The sequence below is a fragment of the Loxodonta africana genome, chromosome 6 (genome assembly GCF_030014295.1).
Source record: "Loxodonta africana isolate mLoxAfr1 chromosome 6, mLoxAfr1.hap2, whole genome shotgun sequence".
Taxonomy (NCBI): Eukaryota; Metazoa; Chordata; class Mammalia; order Proboscidea; family Elephantidae; genus Loxodonta; species Loxodonta africana.
This window is the reverse complement of record NC_087347.1, coordinates 63,792,876-63,814,843: the sequence shown is the minus strand read 5'-3', so window position 1 is coordinate 63,814,843 and position 21,968 is coordinate 63,792,876. Positions and strand designations below refer to the sequence as shown.

General features: G+C 36.5%; 1 protein-coding gene across 4 annotated transcripts in view; it reads left to right on the top strand.

The window, feature by feature from the left end:
* The first annotated feature begins 428 nt into the window (after window positions 1–428).
* DNAJC10 (DnaJ heat shock protein family (Hsp40) member C10) overlaps window positions 429–21,968 on the top strand; it is a 56,532-nt gene continuing 34,992 nt past the window's right edge. For 2 of the 4 annotated variants that reach the window (XR_010322273.1, XM_003405964.4), the window contains exons 1-12: window positions 430–641; window positions 2,078–2,427; window positions 4,390–4,555; window positions 6,130–6,180; window positions 8,679–8,761; window positions 9,579–9,710; window positions 10,255–10,348; window positions 11,501–11,578; window positions 13,144–13,187; window positions 14,314–14,451; window positions 20,045–20,134; window positions 20,873–20,986. Coding sequence is in view for 3 of the 4 variants with exons in the window: in XM_003405964.4 (XP_003406012.1) it covers window positions 2,224–2,427; window positions 4,390–4,555; window positions 6,130–6,180; window positions 8,679–8,761; window positions 9,579–9,710; window positions 10,255–10,348; window positions 11,501–11,578; window positions 13,144–13,187; window positions 14,314–14,451; window positions 20,045–20,134; window positions 20,873–20,986 (1,194 nt within the window). In the remaining variant the exon portion in view is untranslated. Of the gene's footprint in view, window positions 642–2,077; window positions 2,428–4,389; window positions 4,556–6,129; window positions 6,181–8,678; window positions 8,762–9,578; window positions 9,711–10,254; window positions 10,349–11,500; window positions 11,579–13,143; window positions 13,188–14,313; window positions 14,452–20,044; window positions 20,135–20,872; window positions 20,987–21,968 lie in introns of all 4 variants that reach the window. The other 2 variants (XM_064286923.1, XM_064286922.1) reach the window with 2 other exon arrangements.

The following is a 21,968-nucleotide window of genomic DNA, read 5'->3' as shown; positions in this document are numbered from 1 at the left end:
GAGTTGTAACCCGTTTTGCCTTTAAGAACAGGGTCGCCGGGAACTCGTTTGCCAAAACCCGTCGTCCGGGTTTCCCGTCACCATGGCAACAAGACTAGGAAGGGGCGGGCTTCACAGCTCTCCATCCCTCCTGTGGCGCCGGCCGCAAAGGAGCAGGGCGCGGGCTCCGCAGTTACAGCGACCCAGGTCCGGGTCGGAGCCGGACCCGGAGCCAGTGCCGGATCCCGCGCAGACGGCCACGTCAACCTAACCCTACACTTGCTGGCTCCCGCGCAGACGGCCACGTCAACCTAACCCTACACTCCCCTCCCCGCCGCCACTGCGTCCACCAGGCCGAGGGCCGATCCTCCCAACCCGAGTCCGGCACGCCTTTCCCACAATGCCCCGCACCAGGCCCCGCCCCGGCCCCGCCCCGGCCCCGCTGTGCAGACCGGCGCGCTAGGAGCCAGCGGGACCTCGCCGTACGCTCGTCGCTGCGCTGCCTGTGCGGCTTGTCCTCCCACATCCCGAGCGCAGCGGCCCACCGGCCGAGAGTACGTGCTTCTCTCCCGCACGCAGTACCTGGGCTCGGCCGGGCAGGGCCCACCGCCTTGGATTGAGGATGGGGGAGTAGCTGCAGGAGGCGACCCTGCAACACCAAGGTGGGCATGGGTGGGCAGCCGGGGCTCTGGCGGAACCAGCGGCATCCTCGGCCCTCTGGCAAAGGAGGGGCGAAATAAATGCTTGCGCCTGAACCTCCAGCCCTTCTCACCTCCTGCGGCCACTTAATTTTGTTCTCGCTCCGCATCTTACTTCTCCAAATTGTCTACACCACCCTTTCTCTGCCCAGCGGTTCCCTGTTTTTTGCTCCGATTTCTCACTTTAACCTCACTTACTCAAGCTCCCTTCCTTAATCCGACCTGAGACCGCAGACAACAGCAACATTTGAAAGTTTCGTTCCTCATCTCTTTTCCTTCTCTCCGCATCCCGTCCAGGAGTGGTGGCAGCGTGAGGGCATTCACACTGCATTTACCTGCGGTTTCCACCTGTCCCGCAGTTCTGCACGGGGTTGTCCCTCCACACCCCCGCTGACTGAGAGCAATCCCTAGGCAAGGAACATAAGTTATTCCAAAATGGTGATTGAGAATTTTTGTTTCTCCTTATTGTTTTTGAGTCTCGATATTTATTAATTTCTGTCAGTATATCTTAAAAAAGGTATGTGTTTGGGGGCTCAAATGAAAGGATTAGAATGAGCTGAAGACCTTTCCCAGGTAAGGAGAAAAATTTTAGGATTAAAGTTGTACACTAGAGGAAAGGAGAAACTGAGGGTAGTAGGAAGATGAGATTTTTCAAAGCGCTAAGATTTTTAGAACCAAGGTATACAAGTTTAAATGTGATATGATGGAGATTCTTTTTACATAGGTGAGCCTGTCTGACTCTCTTCTCCTGTTTCTGTTTTCCTGTTTCTATTAATACCTGACAAACTTTGCAATAAAATTGCACTGTTAACATGCAGTTCTTACTCTATCGTTTTAATAAAATGCTCTCTAGTTACACTTTCCGAGAAAAAAAGAAAATGGCCTTCCATGTAAGTTATTTTCTTATAATTCAGTGCCGTTTTTGGAAGGGTTACATGAAAAGTACAGCCCTTTGGAAAATCTTACACTCTGTGCTGCCTCTTGATACCCCAAAAGGACGTTTCCTACAAGTAAAACTGATTAAAATGAAAACTGGACAGCCTTAAAGGGGTAAAGAAATAGCCCAAAAGGAAGGATATTATACCAAAGGACTACCCTTAAGCTGAGTAGAAGGAAGGAAGCCCTTGTGTTCCGGTGTTGATCAGGGGCTTTTTCTGGTTGTATAAGTTTTGTTTTTATTTTAAATGTTCTGGCTAGCTACAACCACTCACTACCTTTTTCTGCTATCTTGGGTGCTTTCACAAATCTAGCTGCCTGGAAGCAGTGAGGCATAGAGCCTGAGACACCCTGACTTGACATTTCATGGAGAGTGTTTTACTGACCACGTTGTTTGATAAACAAATTGTGTTTTTGCTGTTTTGTTTGAAATGTATTTTAATTGTCTGGTTTCCTCTCTTTAGATTAATGTTTTTGGAGACAGTTTTGTGATGTTTGATTCACCCTTGGAGTAATGAGAACAGAAGTGCTCAAACTTGCATACTCTGTCAACTGGAACCAGCAGTGTGTCTTAATATTCACTTAAATCAGAACTTGTATAAGAAGAAGAATGGGTGTCTGGTTAAATAAAGGTGACTGTGTCGGAGACTTGAAAAAGATCGTTCTCTGTTTTTTAATAGTGTACATGGCCATTTTAGTGGGCACAGATCAAGATTTTTACAGTTTACTAGGAGTATCCAAAACTGCAAGCAGTAGAGAAATAAGACAAGCTTTCAAAAAGTTGGCATTAAAGTTACATCCTGATAAAAACCCGGTAGGTAACAATTTCTTTTTTAAGCATATCTGATTAATGTATTTTAGCAAGTTTTGATGTGTATTTAAATTTTTTTTAATTAGTGATTCAAAATCCTTAAGAACAATCACAAGTGAAAATCATAATTCAACTGCTATGCTAAAAAACAGAAAGAGCACAAAGTTCTGGTTTAGAACAATGTGAAGGAATGTCAGTACCAAAAATACAATTCTCTCTTAATTCGTAAGCTCATTGCCAAAAGTTCTATTAAGGGTAATAATCCCAAAACAGAAACAGTAATGTCTGTGAAGCAGTTGACGTAGTTTACTTAGTAGTTACAAGTAGATTAAGATCAAGCATCCTAGAGCAGTAATAGAAAAATTTTCTTTTAGAACTTAGAGGATATGCCTTGCTAAAATGGCAGTGATGGCTAATACTAGCATGCTTGTATTTTTGCTGTTTTCTCCCATGCACGAGTCCACAGACCAGAGTTAGAAAGTATTACAAACTAAAACTTGAGTGTAGCCAAGATATAGTGAGTTGTAAATATGTATTCAATACTCTAATCTTTCAAAAGTGAATTTGTTTTCATTTTTATGGTATTTTTATAATTTATTAGTTTTTTCTTAATGAGTTTTGATGTTCATCATTAGCAAGGAGGAAGACATGGTTGTGTTAAAGTTTTTATTTTCTAGTTAGGATTGTTTAAATAGGATTCTTTTATTTGATTCCATAAAGCTGAGCAACAGAAACAATTTTTCTTTAAAAGCTTTGCTAGCTGGTAACTTTCCCTCAGACCTACAGTGTTATATTTAGGGTTTCATTTTTTCCAGATTTTCTTTAAAATTTCAGAATGTGATTTTTCTTTTAAGTTGCCATATGAAAACCCTAAGACCTTCCTTATCCAAGCCCAAGCCCATTGCTATTGGGTTGATTCCGACTCATAACCACCGTATAAACCAAAGAACCGAACCTGTTGCCGTCAAGTTGATTCTGAGTCGTAGCAACCCTATAGGACAGGACAGAATAAAACTGCCTCATAGGATTTCCAAGGCTGCGAATCTTGACAGAAGCAGACTGGCAGGTCTTTCTTCCATGGAGCATCTTGTACAAACCGCTAGCCTTTCAGTTAGCAGCTGAGCACTTAACCACTGTGCCACCAGAGCTCCTTTCCTTATCTGAGTATTATTTAAATGAAAGCATCTTTCAAGAAACCAATTTAAAAAAACCCACTGCTTTCAAGTGGATATAGACTCATTTCACGTAACAAATGAACATTTCCAACTAGTTTTGAATTGTTCCTGTGATGTTAGTTCTTATTTAATTATTTGATGGAGTGGGGCACATACCTTTACTTAGTTAACACTTTGATTTTGCCTCAAATAGAAAAAGAGCCTACAAATCTGTTTCTTTGAAAATGTCTTAGGAGTAAAGAAACAACATTTACAAAACTAAGGATTTAAAAGTTTTTATTAACCAGTTTTTTCTCAGATACATCTCTTGGAATGACTTAATTGTATGATCATATCTATCAACCTTTTGAAGAGTCAGTTCTTATTTTCCTGTTACTTTCTTTTTCTTTTGAAAACTGTAGTTTCTTTGAAAATAGTTCTTCTTATTTTAATGCATGATGATCCATTTTATATTGTTCTGTTCCTCCTATTTGGTATCTACCTGTTGTCATCATCAAGTCTTGCTCATGGCAACCCCGTGTGCTACAGAGTAGAATTGCTCCCTAGGGCTTTTTTGGGTGTAATCTTTATGGCAGCAGATCACCAGGCCTTTTTTCCTTGGCACAAGTAGGTGAGTTCAAACTACCAACCTTTAGGTTAGCAGTTGAACACAAACCATTTGTCATGCCTAGGGACCTTACCTGGTATCTAGTTTCCAGAAATCTCAGAATTTAATTAAATATACATTTAGGTTCTGAAGAGACTTGGGTTGTGTATTTGAAACAACTGTTATAATTTTTTTTTTTAATAGAATAATCCAAGTGCACATGGTGATTTTTTAAAAATAAATAGAGCATATGAAGTACTCAAAGATGAAGATTTACGGAAAAAATATGACAAATATGGAGAAAAAGGACTTGCAGATAATCAACAAGGAGGCCAGTATGAAAGCTGGAACTATTATCGTTACGATTTTGGTAAGATGATATGATTGTTACTTAGGAAATTTGTTTATTTTTTAATCAGAGTGAGTTTAGAAAAGTTAATTTTGTTTCACCATTTAGCTTATGTAGTTAATAAAATCAACTCGACTCTCCCTTTAATATACCATGGGAGTGGAATACAAAAGGAAAGTAAGTCTGTATGTAGATATTATCTGTATAGATATGAAGGTGTGTCAATCATAATCTTATTTAAAAATTTTAAAATAGGGATTGCTGTTCAACTAAAAAAAAACTGCTTTAGATGTTAAATATCAAAGCCTTTTTTTTTTTTTTAAGACAGTCACATTTTCTAAGCTTTAACAGTGATCTCTTCAGTAGAAATGCTATTCTCATACAGAATCTTTATTAGTAATGGTTTAAGTTGGTGCCAGGAATAAGAAAGAAATCAGGCAAAAGCAGAGGTAGGACACAGAAAGACCAAGGGAATGTGGAGGTAAACGTGGGTGTCTAGGCAGGAGGGGGCATACCAATAGCAGTGTTGCTCCTAATCATTATTAATCAGCCTCAAAAGCAAGCTAAGCATTGAAGCATAGTTTTAGATTTGACTGAATTTAAAAAATTTGTATCTGGAGGTTTCGTTTCTCAGGACTGTCTCTTCAAAGTATTTTCAGGTCAGTACAGTGCGATAGTCTATTTCAGGAGTTGGCAAACTACATCTCACAGGTCATATCCAGCCTGTTTTGATTTAAAAAAAGAAAAAAAACTTACTGGAACACAGCTGCACTTATTTGTGTATGTATTGTCTGTAACGCCTCTTGAACTACAAGGGCAGAGTTGAGTAGTTGCCACAGAGACCATATGTCCTGCAAAGCTTCAGATATTTCCCCTCTGGCCTCTACAGAAAAAGTTTGCTGACCCTGGTATATAGCCATCATTAATGTTGCTTGCATGGTTTATATGATAATGAAGAATTTTCTCATGTTGTTAATTATTGTGATAAATAAAATTCATATTTTCATATTTATAAGTTTGTCTCTACTGCTGCAAATATTTGAATTGTACGATTTTTAGTAATAGAAAATATTTTTAAGTGATACCACTTGGAAAAACCCATATAAACTGAAAACCAAATGAAGTCTATGGTGTAAACAGTATGGAACCAATGTCAATTTCCTGGTTTTGATATTGGACCACAGCTACTCTAACGTCATCAGTAGAGGAAGCTATGTGAAAGGTACACAGAAGACTGTACTTTTTTTGCAACTTCCTGTGAGCCTATAATTATTTCAACATAATAAGTTTAAAATATATATAATAGAAATTTTCTTTGGAGATGAAACTAGGTGAATGCTATGATACCACCCATCCCCTTTCACCTGTGACAGTCCGTATCAGGAAGCTAATATATGTTTAGATTGTTCTTCAAATATATCACCAAAGGTATTGTTTACCCTTGGCTTTTCTCTTAGCAATTTGTTGCATATTCTTCAAGTTTGAGATTTAGTATAGTAGTCTAATTTTTGAATGATTAAGAGTCAAGGGTGAGCAATCTGTTTTTATGTGAATCTTGGACTGATATTAAAGTTTTTATGTGCTTTTTAAATTAGGTATTTATGATGATGATCCTGAAATCATAACGCTGGATAGAAGAGAATTTGGTAAGTTTGGGGCATATGATTTTCTAAGATTAGTACAAGTCCAATCTCTTTTCTAAAACTTCTGGGAACAAATGTATTCAATACTCAGAAAGTTTTTTTTAGATTTTAGAAAGGTAATATGGTATAATGGAGTCCTTGGGTGGTGCAAATGGTTAGTGTGCTCAGCTGCAAAAAAAAATGTTGGAAGTTTGAGTCCACCCAGAGATGCCACAGAAGAAAAACAATCTACCCCTGAAAAATCAGCCATTGAAAACTCTATGGAGCACAGTTCTGCTCTGGTACACATAGAGTCTCCATGAGTCAGAATCGACAGCAACTGATTTTTAGTATAGTATATATTGTATATTAAATAACACTTCTAGCAGAATCTGAAGCAGCGTACTATAATAAAGACATCAATATTTCTGCAGTGAAATGCATTTTTAAGTACGTATATTAAATAAGAAAGGAAAATACAACGTATAGACTCATTTCAGGTCAGGTTTAGGTGCCAGGTGAGCTTGCTGCAAACTTATTTACAAAAAAAGTTAATTTCAGAATTTTGGGTAAGTATGTGGTTATTTTAGAAGCAGATTTAATTTGACCTATGATTGGTGTGAAAAATAACGCTCTACTGTAAAAATATAGTTTTACTGTATTTTCCATTGCATTTTAGAAAATTATAAATATTGAATTAGATTCTTATACTTTCAAACTTTGTACAGCTATAATTAAAAACAACAGTATCCTGAAGTTTTCTTGAAAAAGGCAGGGAAAGATGGCAAGCGTGGGTAGTAGCATTAGTTTATACTTAGTTAAATGGCACATTAGCCTCTCTGCTGTGCGTTACCATTTCTCTATTTGTTTCTATTAGTTTTTGGTTATGTAGTCTTGTCTGTTTGTATAACTTACAGATAAACTACTTCAAGGTTTTATATGTTCTCCTTCTCTAGAGAGGTGTTATGTTTTCCAGCTGGGTCACTGTCAATCTCAGGTCAGCTTTATCCATATGGGGAATGAAATTGTTCAGAAGCTGAGCTTTAGGCCTTGAGAGGGCTGGTCACTGTCCAGTTCAGCTTTATTTATAGGACCCTTCCTTAGATTTTTTTCCTTAGATATGCTCTCAACTCATTTTTGGTCCTCATGAGGTCCCTAAGTGGCATGCATGGTTAAGTGCTTGACTTTTAGCCAGAAGATTGGTGATTTGAAACTCCCTTCTTCCCGCGCCCCCACTCCCCACCCCCCGCCAAGCACCTTGGAAGACAAGCTTGGCAGTTTGCTTCCAGAAGGTCACAGCCTTGAAAACCCTATGAAGCAGTTCTGCTCTCCACACATGGGGTCTCATGAATCAGAATTGACTCCATGGCAACTGACAACAATAGCAGCCTTATGAATCTCTAGAAAGCTCTGCTCAGCTTCCTGCCTCTTGACTTTGTCTTCTAGAATTGGCAAACACTGGCTTTCTTGTTTCTATATCCTTCTGTATCTTGACTCCCTAGTTCTTCACTGCATTGATAACTCTCTGATGCTTTCAAAAGCACTGTTTCTTATTTTGTCTGGTTTTCCAGTTGCTTGCAATGGAAGAGTTCATCCAAATTATGTGATTCACCTTTGTGAGTAGTGGAACCCAGAGTGTTCAACTTTAGTACAGAAAATCATGTTTTGGACCCTTTCCATTGAACATGTTATTTTTGTATTTTATAATATAGTAGTATATCAATTTATCAGTGATCATAAACAAGTCATAGATAGTATTTCCAAAACAGAACATCTCACAGTTGTACTGGTCATTCTAAATAGTACCAGCACTATACAGGCATCCTGTGGAAGACAAGTTCAAGAAGTTAAAGAGGAGCTCAAAGCCCCTGTGCCTTTTCTTACCATTTGTCTTTGCCAACAGATGATATTTGCTGTTTTGATGTCTTACTGTAATTTTAAAGTGAATAAAGGTCATTTACTTGAATCAGGTCATCTTATAGATGATAATATATAATGAATTATTAGCCAGACATTATGTGGTCTTCAAATCTATTTCAGCACATTTCTATAATGTTTTTGTTAAAGACCTTGATTTTATACTTTTCAAACAACATCATCTTCCAAGGTAAATGTCTTACTCAAGGGCAAAGGTTCCATCTTATTCCACACACCTCCCTTTACACTTGATCATGTCAGTCCCTTACTTGATTCTCTCAGATTTTAAAGCAGCTATTTTTTTATTGGGATTATTTGACTGGCCACATATTTAACTTATGCTGCTGCTTTACAGCTTCATGGCCATATTTATCTTGGTGTTCAAGTATGGGCTTGTGAAAGTCAAAAAAAAAAATTGCTTGACAGTGGAATTTTTTTTTTTTCTATAGAAAAAATTTTGTATAAAAAATGATAAAGGCAGCATAAAGATTTATGACTTTTTCCGTATTCTGATCCCACAAAAAAGAAAACTTTTTTTTTTAAGCTAAAATATGCAGGAACCTTTAGTAAATAATTCTAAATTGTTTTGGTTTTCTTTATTTAAGATGCTGCTGTTAATTCTGGAGAACTGTGGTTTGTAAATTTTTACTCCCCAGGATGTTCACACTGCCATGATTTAGCTCCCACAGTACGTATTTTTTACATCTTCATTTTTATTATTTCTAGTTGATGGGTTAAATGAAATTTGATTTTGTTTTGTTTTCTTTAGTATATTGAGATTTTTTTTTCTATTAATGTAACCATTAGAAAGAATTATCAAGTACTTTCAAGTATGTTTGGTTTTTAGTTGATTAAAAGTTTCCATGTTAAGAATGTCTGACTTGAAAGAGAAAGAAGGAAACCAAAGACTCAAAGAAGAAACTAGTCTACAGAACTAGTAGTCTACACAAACAGCTATAGCACCTACCTTGAGACCAGAAGAACTAGGTGGTGCCCGACTACCACTACCTACCGTTCGAACCAAGGTCCCAATAGATTGTCTTGATAGAATGGGAAGAAAATGTAGAACAAAACTCAAATCCCTTTTTAAAAAAGGCCAGACTTACCTGACCAGTAGACTAGATGAACCCCTGAGACTATCACCCTGAGATAAAACTTCCAGAGGTCACCTTTCAGCCAAGTGACAGGTTGGCCTATAAAGTAAATACTAATCACCTATGAGTACTGTGCTCCTCAAAATAGATGAGAGGCTAGGGAGGACAGAGAAGCTAGAGTAATGGAAGCAGAACAACAAAAATTGAAATAATGAGAATGCTGATATATTGTGAAGAACCAATGTCACTGAACAATATATATGGAAATTGTTAAATGAGAACCTAGTTTCCTGTGTAAACTTTACCCAAAACATAATATTAAATTAAAAAAAAAAAAAATGTTTAGTTTGAAGCGTTTAAGGGAAAGAAAATGATCTTATCAGAGGAATATATGTTGCTTTTTCCTCATAGTGGAGAGAGTTTGCTAAAGAAGTGGATGGATTACTTCGAATTGGAGCTGTTAACTGTGGTGATGATAGAATGCTTTGCCGAATGAAAGGAGTCAACAGTTATCCCAGCCTCTTAATTTTTAGACCTGGAATGGTAAGGGATAATGTTAGCATTTTTTTAATTTGTGAAACTTTATAACAAGTGAAGTACTAATAAAACAGTATGTGAACTTGTAGAATATTTTTATTTTAGGTGCTATCAGCAAGGTTCTGTAGTTAAACATTTCAGGCTATATTATGAATGCTTTTAGATGCTCTTACTTTGACTGTGCTATATTTCAGAATTAAATATTTGCCAGCTTCAATTTCTGTCTTTAAAAGCATAATTTACCAATATGAATACTTGTGGGTTTACAAAGTATGTTACAGGTATTATCTCAACGAATATAAAGCTCTGATATACTTTTTTTTTTTCAGTGATGAGACTAAATGAAAACTACTGTATGTAGTGTTATTACGATGTTGCCCATGATATCTGTACAGTCAGATTCTTAGTGTATCACTTGGATATATACTGTACTATTGACAGACAAATCTTACTGTATTATTCAAAATAACATAGAAGCAAAGGTATTTGGTATTATTTTTAGTGAGCTTTAAAAAGTAAAAGATGTTTCTCTTTGTTTTAAAAAAAATAGGCTGCAGTGAAGTATCATGGTGACAGATCAAAGGAGGACTTGGTGAGTTTTGCCATGCAGCATGTTAGAAGCACGGTGACAGAATTATGGACAGGTAATTTTATTTTCTTGATTTGCTTTCTTTTCAGGGATAATTTGAAATTGGTATTTTAAGTTTTCCTCTGACGATATTAAGATTTTGATCATAATAGTGATATTTTAAAATATCTTTTCCAAGCTTTTTAAAGGGGAATTGTGTCGTTGGCTCTGACCTGTGCTAAATAGTGGGCATTTAACAAATGAATTATGTTTATACAAGAACTGAAACAAGATGTGGAAAATAGGTATGAGATCAGGTTAGGTGGAAAAGTCAACTTTCAAAGTACAACTGAATTTTAATAATACAAGTGTTTCATTGCTTCTGTCGGTATATCAGGCAGTAAATTAATGCCTATCCAGTTTAATTTTAAAGTTTAAAAACTGTTCTAATCTTAGGCTTTTAATTCAAGTGACTTTAGTTAGGTAATGTAATTACTCTGGACTATCCCCAAAAACTTCTTAGTTTTTTATCCATGAAATGACCTCCACAGTCTTCACAGCTAAAGGGATGTTTGTTTCATTCACTGAATACCAGTTATATCTCAGAAACTGTATTAAAATGCTAGGGTTGCAGTGTTAAAATATATAATCCCTGCCTTTAACAATCTCACATTTTAGTGAGGGAGGCATTTGCAAACATTTAAAATGCAATGTAGTAACTGTTACGATAGAGGTGAGCTTAGGTAGTTAGGGAACCATAAAGGATATAGAACAACCCAGTTGAGGGAAGGAAGGGCTAGAAAATACTTCCTTTAAAATAGGTCATACCCAGTCAGTCTTGAAAATAAGTAGTAAGTTTTAAGTGATCACTGTGTGTTTGGGGAACTGGCAATACATCCCCATGAAACTAAAAAAAGATGACTAATGGGATAAAGTGGTGTGGGGAGAATTATACTGTACAGGTAATCCAAGCCCAGACCATACGGGGCCTTATTTGCCAGTTTGAGTTTTTTTCTTAATGAAATAATGAAGTTAAATTTTATATAATAAAAGAAATGGGAGCCAGTGAGAAGGAATTTGACAGGCTCAAGAGGATTTTTAGAAAGTTAAACAGTACTACTCAGAGTAGATGGGAAGAGGTTGGAGATTAGAAGGCAAAAATCTTTTGAACAATGTTTCCCTCATCAGGTAAAAGGTGATAAGAAATTTGCTTTATTTTTTTTTTAAGGAAATTTTGTTAATGCCATAGAAACTGCTTTTGCTGCTGGTATTGGCTGGCTGATCACTTTTTGTTCCAAAGGAGGAGGTAATTTTGTTATTTTGTTGTGAGGAGATCATGACATTTAAGTTTTAGGTGATAGTTTTAAAATAATTCTATAATCGATTCCTTACTACTTGAAACTATAATTTATATCCAGGATTATAGTTTTTTATTTAATGAGTATCTACCGTTTCCATTATTTTATACATGTAAGTGGTTATAAAATTATTAATTTTTTAATGTATCAGTGAACAAGTTTATCAGCTTAACTATATCCATAATAACTTGTACCTTCAGGTAGCTGTAGATGTATTTTGCAGATTGCAGAAATAATTGTTGACAGACATAACCTCTCCAGAAGTAATAATTTCAGAATTATATACTTTGCCTCATACTTTTCATATGAGAAATTAATACGTTTGCCTCATAAAATTATGTATTTAAAGAAGACAACTTCGCATTTCTAGGAACCTAACCCTCAGTGAATGAAGTTGAAAATTAAGTATGCTACATACCAAATCTCAAACTGTAAATTCCATTCAAATGAGATTGGTTAAAAATAGGTCCCACTATGACAAAAAATCTTAATTCATTAATACATTCTTACATGTTTAATCCCAACATAAGTCTTTTCCCCACACTTCACTTATTAACCTGTATGGTGCCATGTTGAGACGGCATTGCCTTACAACTAAAATCCACCACTCACCCTATCCAATAAGATCTGTGTTGGGAAGGTATTGCATTGAAGCAAAAACCCACCCTAACTTAGCCTATCGTTGAAAGGTTGTCTCATTTTGGCCTAATGCCCAGATTTCTGTCCACCTGCACCTAAACAAAATTTTAAAAATCTTGTTTTACTTTTCACTGCAGATAAATTGCTTTTATCCCTCTCTGTAGGTTCTGTGATGCTGTAAACTCCCTTTTCTCTAAATCTACATCATTGTATTGTAGCATTAAAGATTTATAGAACTTTCATATAATTAATGAAGAGACTATTTTGAGATTTTATTATATTTTGAGGATCCTTTACATATTTTATCAAATAAATTTTATCAAATAGGCCCATTACATTTTATTTCTGCAGAATCATAAGATCTCTTGAGTAAAGGGAATTCTTGATAGGAGAGAATTGAAAGTAAGATCCTGAAAAGACACTTGAGAGAAAATTACTCCCTTTCCCTGCTGCTAGAAATTCTGTGGAACTAAGGAGAGAGAGGAGCCCTGGTGGTGCAATGGTTAAGAGCTCAAGCTGCTAACCAAAAGGTCAGCAGTTTGAATCCACCAGTTGCTGTGCTCCTTGGAAACCCTGTGGGGCAGCCCAGCTCTGTTCTGTAGGGTCTCTGTGAGTCGGACTCGAAGGCGACAGGTTTAAGGAGAGAGAATAAAAGAATGAGACAGTGTACGTGCGTGTGTGTGTGTGTGTGTGTAGAATGAGACATTGACCTCCATATCTATCTGGTAAATTGATTTTGCAATATTTACCAGTAAAGCCCAGTTAATTGCCTTGGAGTCAACTTGGTAGTTTGAGGAAAAAGTAAATGAAGCTATAGTCTTAAAAAATAGTCTTAATAACCTAAAATTGTCTCATGAGTTTTTTTCTCCCCCAGATTGTTTGACTTCTCAGACAAGACTCAGGCTTAGTGGCATGTTGGTAAGCATCAGTCATTTTGTAAAACTATGTCACCATGTTAAGAAACACATTTAGAAGTTAATTTCATACATTTTCTTTGGTAGTTGCTTGAACATTTAACTCATTGGTTTGTAGTCTTTGTTGTTTTCTGATAAATATATTCATAGCTATAAACGTCCTAATTAGCTGTATTCCATAAGTTTTGACATATGGTGGCTTTATCGTTATTCGCTTCCAAGTGTTTTGTAATTATGGTTTTGTCCTTGACCTAAGAGTTATATTTTAGTGTTTTTTGTATTTATTCTGCTTGAGATTTATTGAACTTCTTGAATCTATAGATTAGTATATTTCACCAGTTGTGGAAAATTCTCAGCTGGTACCTTTTCAGCTTTTGTGTCTGTCCCATTCTCTGTCTTCTCCTGGGATCCCAAATAAATGTATGTCAGAGCTCTATTTGCTTACCAACTTGCCTGGTCCAGAGATTTTTTTCCAGAACTTTAAGTCTTGAGAAGTGTACTTTACATCTAGGATTTTGACGCTCATTAAAGGAGCTCAGCCCCCCCCCCAAAAAAAACAGTGCTATCGAGTAGGTGAAAACTGGAAACGCATTAATTTAAATGCACATACAGACACACACACAGCCTGTCTGATACAACTGTGTAATTCTTCAAAGGACAGTTACAATGAAAAGCTTTACATAATAGTTTGATTTTTGTTAAAACCTGAAAGAGATGATTGAGTATCCCACTTTCTATACAAAATTGTAAAAACAGTTGTCCAAAAGTGGATTTTTAATATTTGGGAAAACTAAGGGAGCCCTGATGGCGTGGTGGTTAAGAATTCAGCTGCTAAACAAAAGATCAGCCGTTTGAATCCACAGGCCACTCCTTGGAAGCCCTGTAGGGCCGTTGTACTCTGTCCCGTAGGGTCTCTATGAGTTGGAATCAACTTGATGGCAACAGGTTTGGGGTGTTTTTGTTTTTGTTTTTGGGAAAACTGAAATTCATTACCTCAAGGAATTTAGTGCTCTTAAAAGTTTAAATTTATGAAGGAAAAGTTGTATTTCTAGCTAAGTAAAACCAAATTTTTTTTAACTTTTTTCTTCCATTACAACATGGCCTGTACATATTTTTTTTTTCCATTTTAGGATGGTCTTGTTAATGTAGGATGGATGGACTGTGCCACCCAGGACAACCTTTGTAAAAGTTTGGATATTACCACAAGTACTACGGCCTATTTTCCTCCTGGAGCCACTTTAAATAACAAAGAGCAAAGTGGTGTTTTGGTATGAATCACTTTAAAATAATTCCTTTACATATAAATACACACATGTAGTCAAATGTAATACATCATCTTGTAAACAGTAATGAAGGAAATAAATCAGTTTATATTATCTGATTGTGAAACATTTACTTAGAACAGATATTTTATTCCTAGGATTCTGTTGAATGCATATTTAGTTTGTAATGTGTGTTACAAGGATTATATTCAAACTAGTGTAAACTATTACACTTTCAAACCCTGAAGGTATGGCATACACCCTGATGTTAAGTGAGAGAACATTTATACCATGAGTTTTCATTGGTTTCCATTTATTTGTATATTTTCTAGTATTAAAATATAGATTATTGGAAGGTGTGGCTGAGCCCCAAATATCTATTTCTTTTAAAAACACCCTGTGGGATTCTGATACAAACTCAAGTTTGGAAACCTGATGTGGCTTACTTCCGTGATTTTACAAATGAGGAAACTGAGGCTCCAGGTAGTTGTCAAGGAGCTGAAATAATGGGATATGAAAGAGATCCATAGGGAATTCCAAACGAAAATAAAGAACTCTGATAAAAGACAAACTTCTTTAGTTTTCTCGGTTCCGATTTTGCCTCTGTTGATACTAAGATAGCAATGATCATTACAGAAATTCATATATGGTTTAGAAGTGTATAAAGAAAGAAGCAAAACTCCCTAAAATCAAACCACCCACAGACAGCCACCATCAAATCTTAGTAAATACCCCTCTAGATCTTTACTTACATATGTATGCAATTTTGGCTTTATACTAGCAACTGTCTGGTTTATATCTGTGGCTCAGACCTCTTTCCTCCACTGCAGACATATTATGCTACTGACTATTCAACATCTCCCTTTGGGTATTAGTCAACGTCTCAAACTTAAATGTCTGTAAGTTGATCATCCCCATAGATCTCCACCTACAGTTTTCCCCATCTCAGCTGATGACAACCCCAAATTATTCAGGCCAAAAATGTTGGAGTCGTTCTTAACTCCTCTTTTTCTCATACTCTTTGTTCATCAACAAAGCCTGTGTCTTAATCTTTGTGGCTCTGTCTTTAAAATGTTCTATAATACACTTTCACTGCTCCTGTGCTGTATGAACTGCCATCATCTCTCACCTGAATTTACTACAATGTCTTTTTTAAGGTATCTCTGTTTAAAGCTTTTCCCCCACTGCAGTCTGGCAATGTGTTCTTAGCATTAACAACCATATTGAACAAAGCCAGATCATGTCACTGCTTTGTCTAAAACTCTCTAATGGCTCCACGTTTCTCTCTGAGTAAATGCCACAGTCCTGACAGCGGCCTACGCTCCCTCTCCCCCTTTTCCCTGTACTTCTCTGTTCTCGTCGACTACTGCTCTAACCCTCTCGCCCACTGCTCCAGCCACAACTGGCATCACTGCTGTTCTGCAGACACGCCAGGCACTCTCCTACCCTTGGGCCTTTGTAGTGACATTGCTCGCTGCCCAGAATGCTGTCCCCCAACAAATCCACTTGGTCACCTACCACACCTTCTTCAAGTTTTTGCAGGAAGGTCTACTATATAAATATCTTCATAATTGCAAACTTTCACCTCCCCTTCTACTCCCAGGTTGGTACTCTCACTCCCCTTTGTCCTGCTCTGTTTTATTTCCAGAGCACGTATCACTTTGTTCCCTGGGTGGCACAAAAGGTTACACACCCAACTACTAGCTGAAAGGTTGGCAGTTCGAACCCATCCAGAGGTGTCTCGGAAGACAGACTGGTGGTCTGCATCCAAAAGGTCACAGCCTTGATCTAGCTTTCTGACTCAGTGTATCAGGAAAATATTTCCATATCAGTGAATACATGTGCTAATGTATATATATGTGTATACACATATAATGTATATATACATGTTTATATAAACCAGTGTGTATACATTATCCTTTTAGTGATTCACAATCATAAATAGTAATTCAATGACTGAATGTAACGTGATTAATCAGTCCTCCCTTATCAGTCATTTGTTTCTACTTTTTTCATTTTAAACGAGGTTGTGTTGGGCACTCATACAATCACCTTTCTGCATTTCTTCAGTTATCTGCTTAGAATGGGGTAGCTGCAGCAGTTTTAAATTGAATTCATATTGCCAGTTTGCCCTCTAGAAAAGTTGTGCTCATTTGCACTCTTGCCATCAGTTAATGAGAATTGCCTACACCCTGCCTAACAGTTAACATAGGCTCTTGTCTTGAGTACTGCAGTCCGATATTTTAGTGAGATTTTGGGGCCTCTTGACATAAAATTGCTACCTCAGATGCTGTCTCGGAAAATATAAATGATTAACACTGGACATGTAGTAACTGGAAGTGATGATTTAAAGAGTCCATTACCCTTCTTAAAAGCAGTCAAGCTTAGAACACTATAAAAGACTATGCTAGCTGTCTGGAAGGGTGAAATTCAAAGGCTAGAAAATATCCCTTATAGGTATATAACTCCACCAAATTCTACTGTAAGACAGCAGGGCTATAATGAAGTTCTAGTGAAGTAACAATTTACATATTTATCTCAGCTGCTATAGATTTTTTTTTTTTAATCTTCATAATGAACCTGAGTAAAGTGGATGAGTTGTAGGCATTGGGCATGAAAGATTTCTGTTTTGACATTTTAAACCCTTTGATAGAAATTACTTCACACAAATCTTTAAGAATATTTATGCTATGAATATTTTTAAAATTTAAGAAAAGAAACAAAAAAACCTAATTTGTAGTCTTACGTTATACCAGTTTTTTTCTACCTGTGTAGTCATTCTCATATTGAATATACTTAAGCTGTGAACTTAGATGGTTTATAATTAAATTGATATTTAAGAATTCCTGCTGATGAGGATAGGAAGCCAAGGTGAAAGGGAAGGTAAGAGGGGAGGTTGTAAAATCAGAATTACTAAACTTTGTTTTGTCAGCCCCCATAGATGTTTCCTTATGTCACCGTTGCTGCACTCTTTGTAACAGCAGCTACTTCATTGAGAACTAGACCAGCAATAGAGTTCTGTGAGGAAAAAAATACGGGCAGAAATAAAGGCAGTGCATTAGGAGGGAGATGTGTGTTTTTTAGTTGTTTGTGTTTTAAATAAGATCTAGATCTAAAACATATTTAAGGTAAGAACTTTGTTGGTATATTTTACTCTACAAAACTTGTAGGTGGTTTGATTCTCTGAAAATATAATTGCACTATGATCCATTCCAATTTTCCAGCTCTAAGTTCTTCTCAATATTGAAGGATTCTTTGGGCAAAATACTGAACGATGCAGGAAGCATCAAAAGAAGATGGAAGGAATACACAGAGTCGCTATACCAAAAAGAACTGGTCGACATTTAATGATTTCAGGAGGTAACATATGATCAAGAGCCAATGGTATCAAAGGAAGAAGTCCAAGCTGCACTAAAGGCATTGGTGAAAAACAGGGCTCCAGGAATTGACAAAATAACAATTGAGATGTTTCAAACAAACAGTCGCATGGCTGGAAGCGTTCACCCATCTTTGCCAAGAAATTTGGAAGACATCCGCCTGGCCAGCAGACTGGAAGAGATCCATATATGTGCCCATTCCAAAAAAAGGTGATCCAACAGAATATGGAAATTACCAAACGATATCATTAATATCACACACAAGTAAAAGTATGCTGAAGATAATTCAAAAAACGGCTGCAGAAGTGCATTGACAGAGAACCGCCAGAAATTGAAGCTGGATTCAGATGAGGATGTGGAACAAAGGATATCATTGCTAATGTCAGATGATCTTGGCTAAAAGCAGAGAATATCAGATGCTTACCTGTGTTTTATTGACTGTGCAAAGGCATTCAACTGTATGGATCATAATAAATCATGGATAACATTACAAAGATGGAAATTCCAGAACACTTAATTGTGTTCATGCAGAACTCCTGTGTAGACCAAGAGGCGGTCATTAGAACAGAACAAGGGGATGGTTTAAAATCAGGAAAGATATGCATCAGGGTTGTATCCTTTCACTATACTTACTCAGTCTGTATGCTGAGCAAATAATTCAAGAAGCTGGACTGTATGAAGAACGGGGTGTCAAGGTTACAGGAAGACTCATTAACAACCTACGATGTGCAGATGACACAACCTTGCTTCCTGAAAGTGAAGAGGACTTGAAGCACTTAGAAATGAAGATCAAAGATCACAGCCTTCAGTATGGATTACATCTCAACATCAGGAAAACAAAAATCCTCACAACTGGACCAATAGGCAACATCATGATAAGCCAAAAAAAAAATTGAAGTTGTCAAGGATTTCATTTTACTTGGATCCATAGTCAGTGCCTGTGGAAGCAGCAGTCAGGAAATCAAACAACATATTCCATTGGGTAAATGTGCAAAAGACCTCTTTAAAGTGTTAAAAAGCAAAGGTGTCACTTTGAGTACTAAGGTGCATCTGACCCAAGGCACAGTGTTTCCAATCAGCTCATATGCATGCGAAAGCTGGACAATGAATAAGGAAGACGGAAGAATTGATACTTTTGAATTACAATGTTGGTGAAAAATATTGAATATACCATGGACTGCCAGAAGAACAAACAAATCTGTCTTAGAAGTACAGCAAGAATGTTCTTTAGAAATGAGGATGGAGAGACTTCGTCTGAGGTACTTTGGACATGTTATCAGGAGGGACCAGTCTCTGGAGCAGGACACATGCTTGGTAAAGAAGAGGGTCAGCGAAGAAGAGGAAGACCCTCAACGAAATGAATTGACACGGTGGTTGCAAGGATGAGCTCAAACATAGCAACGTCTGTGATGGTGGCACAAGACTGGACGGTATTTCGTTCTGTTGTACATAGGGGTGTTATTAGAACCAACTTGACGGCACCTAACAAGAAGTTCTTATCAAAATATTAATTATTGGTTAAGAGGTGTCTTAAAATTAGTTGCCATCAAGTCAGCATCACCTCGTGGTGATACCATACATGTCAAAGTAAAACTGTGCTCCATTGGGTTTCCAGTGGCTTATTTTTCAGAAGTAGATTGCCAGTCCTTTCTTCCGAGGCATCTGTGGGTGAACTCGAGCCTCCGTTCTTTAGTTAGCAGCCGACCAAGTTAACTGTGTGCACACCCAGGGACTTCCCATGAGATGTCTTAGGTCATCAAGTAATCTAGTGTCATAAAAATTCTTAAAGAATTTGTAAAGCAGTGTAATTCTGTAAAAATGGTTAGCAGTAAAATTAAACTGAACATAATCCAGTTTTTTCCTGATGATTCAGAGGCCACGCCAGGATTTTATGCTTTTCTCAAGGTTGTTAATAAGGATTTTCATAGCACACACTGCACAGTTAATAGAAAGCTACAGTTAAACTCTTAACAGTAGAATTTATTTTATAATTTGTATCTCACATTTTTTAAGAAATAGCTCATTTATTCAGCATTCGTAATAATTGAAAATATGACACGCTTTTTCAGGAGAGAAGGACAGCATTTGGAATAAATAACTTGAAAAACTTCAGCACCTGTGATCATTTCCTTAAAAGTTCTACAATAGAAATAGAAAAAAAATTAAAAAGTGTAATAAATGGACATTTATTAAAAAATTATAATATGATTCTCTTATTTTAGTTTCTTAATTCGTTGGATGCCAAAGAAATATATTTGGAAGTAATGAATAATCTTCCAGATTTTGAACTACTTTCGGCAAACACACTAGAGGTAATGTTTTGATTAATAATGTTAAATAGTAGTAAGTGTTGCTGACAATTTCAGGTCTTAACATTTTAAAATGAACAAGCTGTTTTATTCATCACAAGAGAGAATTGAGAGAGTGGCATTTCAAAGAATTATATGTTAGTCAATTCTAGGTTGAACCCTAATCGTTGGAATTGAAGGTGTCGGCTCCTTAAGCCGAAGTCTTTTTCCCAGGAAGGCAGCATCAGGAAGGCAAGGTTTTCCCGAGAAAGCAACTTTGGTTTTGCATTTGGAGCGTATGCTCCTGCTGTGGAACTATTTCTGCTGCTCACTGAGAATTCTGAAGCGGCTTTAGAAATACTCAGTTTGCACTGAAATCGATTATTTTTTCTATTTATTGATCTCACAGCTTTTTAGGGCTGTGTCCCTTCCAAACTTTTTATTAAAACCTAAAAAAACTAACTTCTCCACTCCATTGTTAAGTATATATTTTTAAAACCATATTTTTTCTTGGTACAATTATCACTTTAGGAATTTATAATTTAGTAGCTCTTAGGGTTGGGTACTGTCCTGTAATATTTACTATGTAATTGACTTACATAGCATTATTCCAATTAACCTACAAAATAAGAGTATAAATGGGTCTGAATTTTAGGCAGTATTATGAAGTAATGGGAAGGATGGCTAAAATGAACTTTAAGTCAGATAAGAATCCGTAGAATTTCCCATCTCTGACATTTCTTTCTCTTTATCACTTTGAAGGATCGTTTGGCTCATCATAGGTGGCTCTTATTTTTTCATTTTGGAAAAAACCAAAATTCAGATGATCCTGAGTTGAAGAAACTGAGAACTCTACTTAAAAATGAACACATTCAAGTAAGTAAAATGTATTCTCCCTAGCCTTCGGCTTGTGTGCTTTCTTGTTATTTTAATGCATATAATTTAGTTTTTAAATAACATAAAAAGTAACTCCACTAGAGAACTATTTGAAATTCTGGGTTAAGAAGCCTGTGTTTTTGGTCTTGTGTTTTCTATTTTCTTTTTTCTGTTAAAAACTGCCCTGATACCTGAAAGTAGTTAGCTTTCATTTCCCTTGAGTAGTTGCCATGTGATAAATTTGTATCATGCAGTTTTTCCAGAATACGTACTATATAAGAGAATCTATCTTTCCTTTTTGTGATTCATATTATTTCTATATACGTACTGTTTGCCCATTGTTAAAAATAACAATATGTAAATGAGCAAAATAATGAGTTAGGATAAATCACCCATACTCCCACTACTGACAATAACCCTGTTAAAAGTTCACTATATAACTTTTCAGACCTTTTGTGTATATATTTGTGAATATATCTGAATTTAAATATGTGTACACATGCATACGTATAATAGACACATGTGAATTATGTTTACTTTGTAATAAAAATGGATTCACTGTGCACTGTTTTATAAATATTTTCCTTCAGCAGTGTCAAATTTCTTCACATGACAATAAACTGTATCATCATTCCTAAAGGCTAAGTAGTATTTCACTATGTGATCGTTATACCATGTTGTTTGACTTTTAAGTTGTTTACATTATTTGTTATATCAAACAATGCAGCAGTTGTCTAGTTATTTCCTAACTGTGAAGAATTTTTTACTCAAAGATTGTATATTTTCTTAAACATTTTTCATCCTCACTGTCAAAGAGTCCTCCAGAAAGTTTATACCAACTTACAGTTCTCACTGACAGCATGTAAGTGTCTGGTCATTTCACCAGATCTTTGATGACCATGCTCACTTGATAGGCCAAAAGTGATGTGTTAAAGATACTCACTTTCATTTATTTGCTTTCTAGTAATACTTTATGATTAAC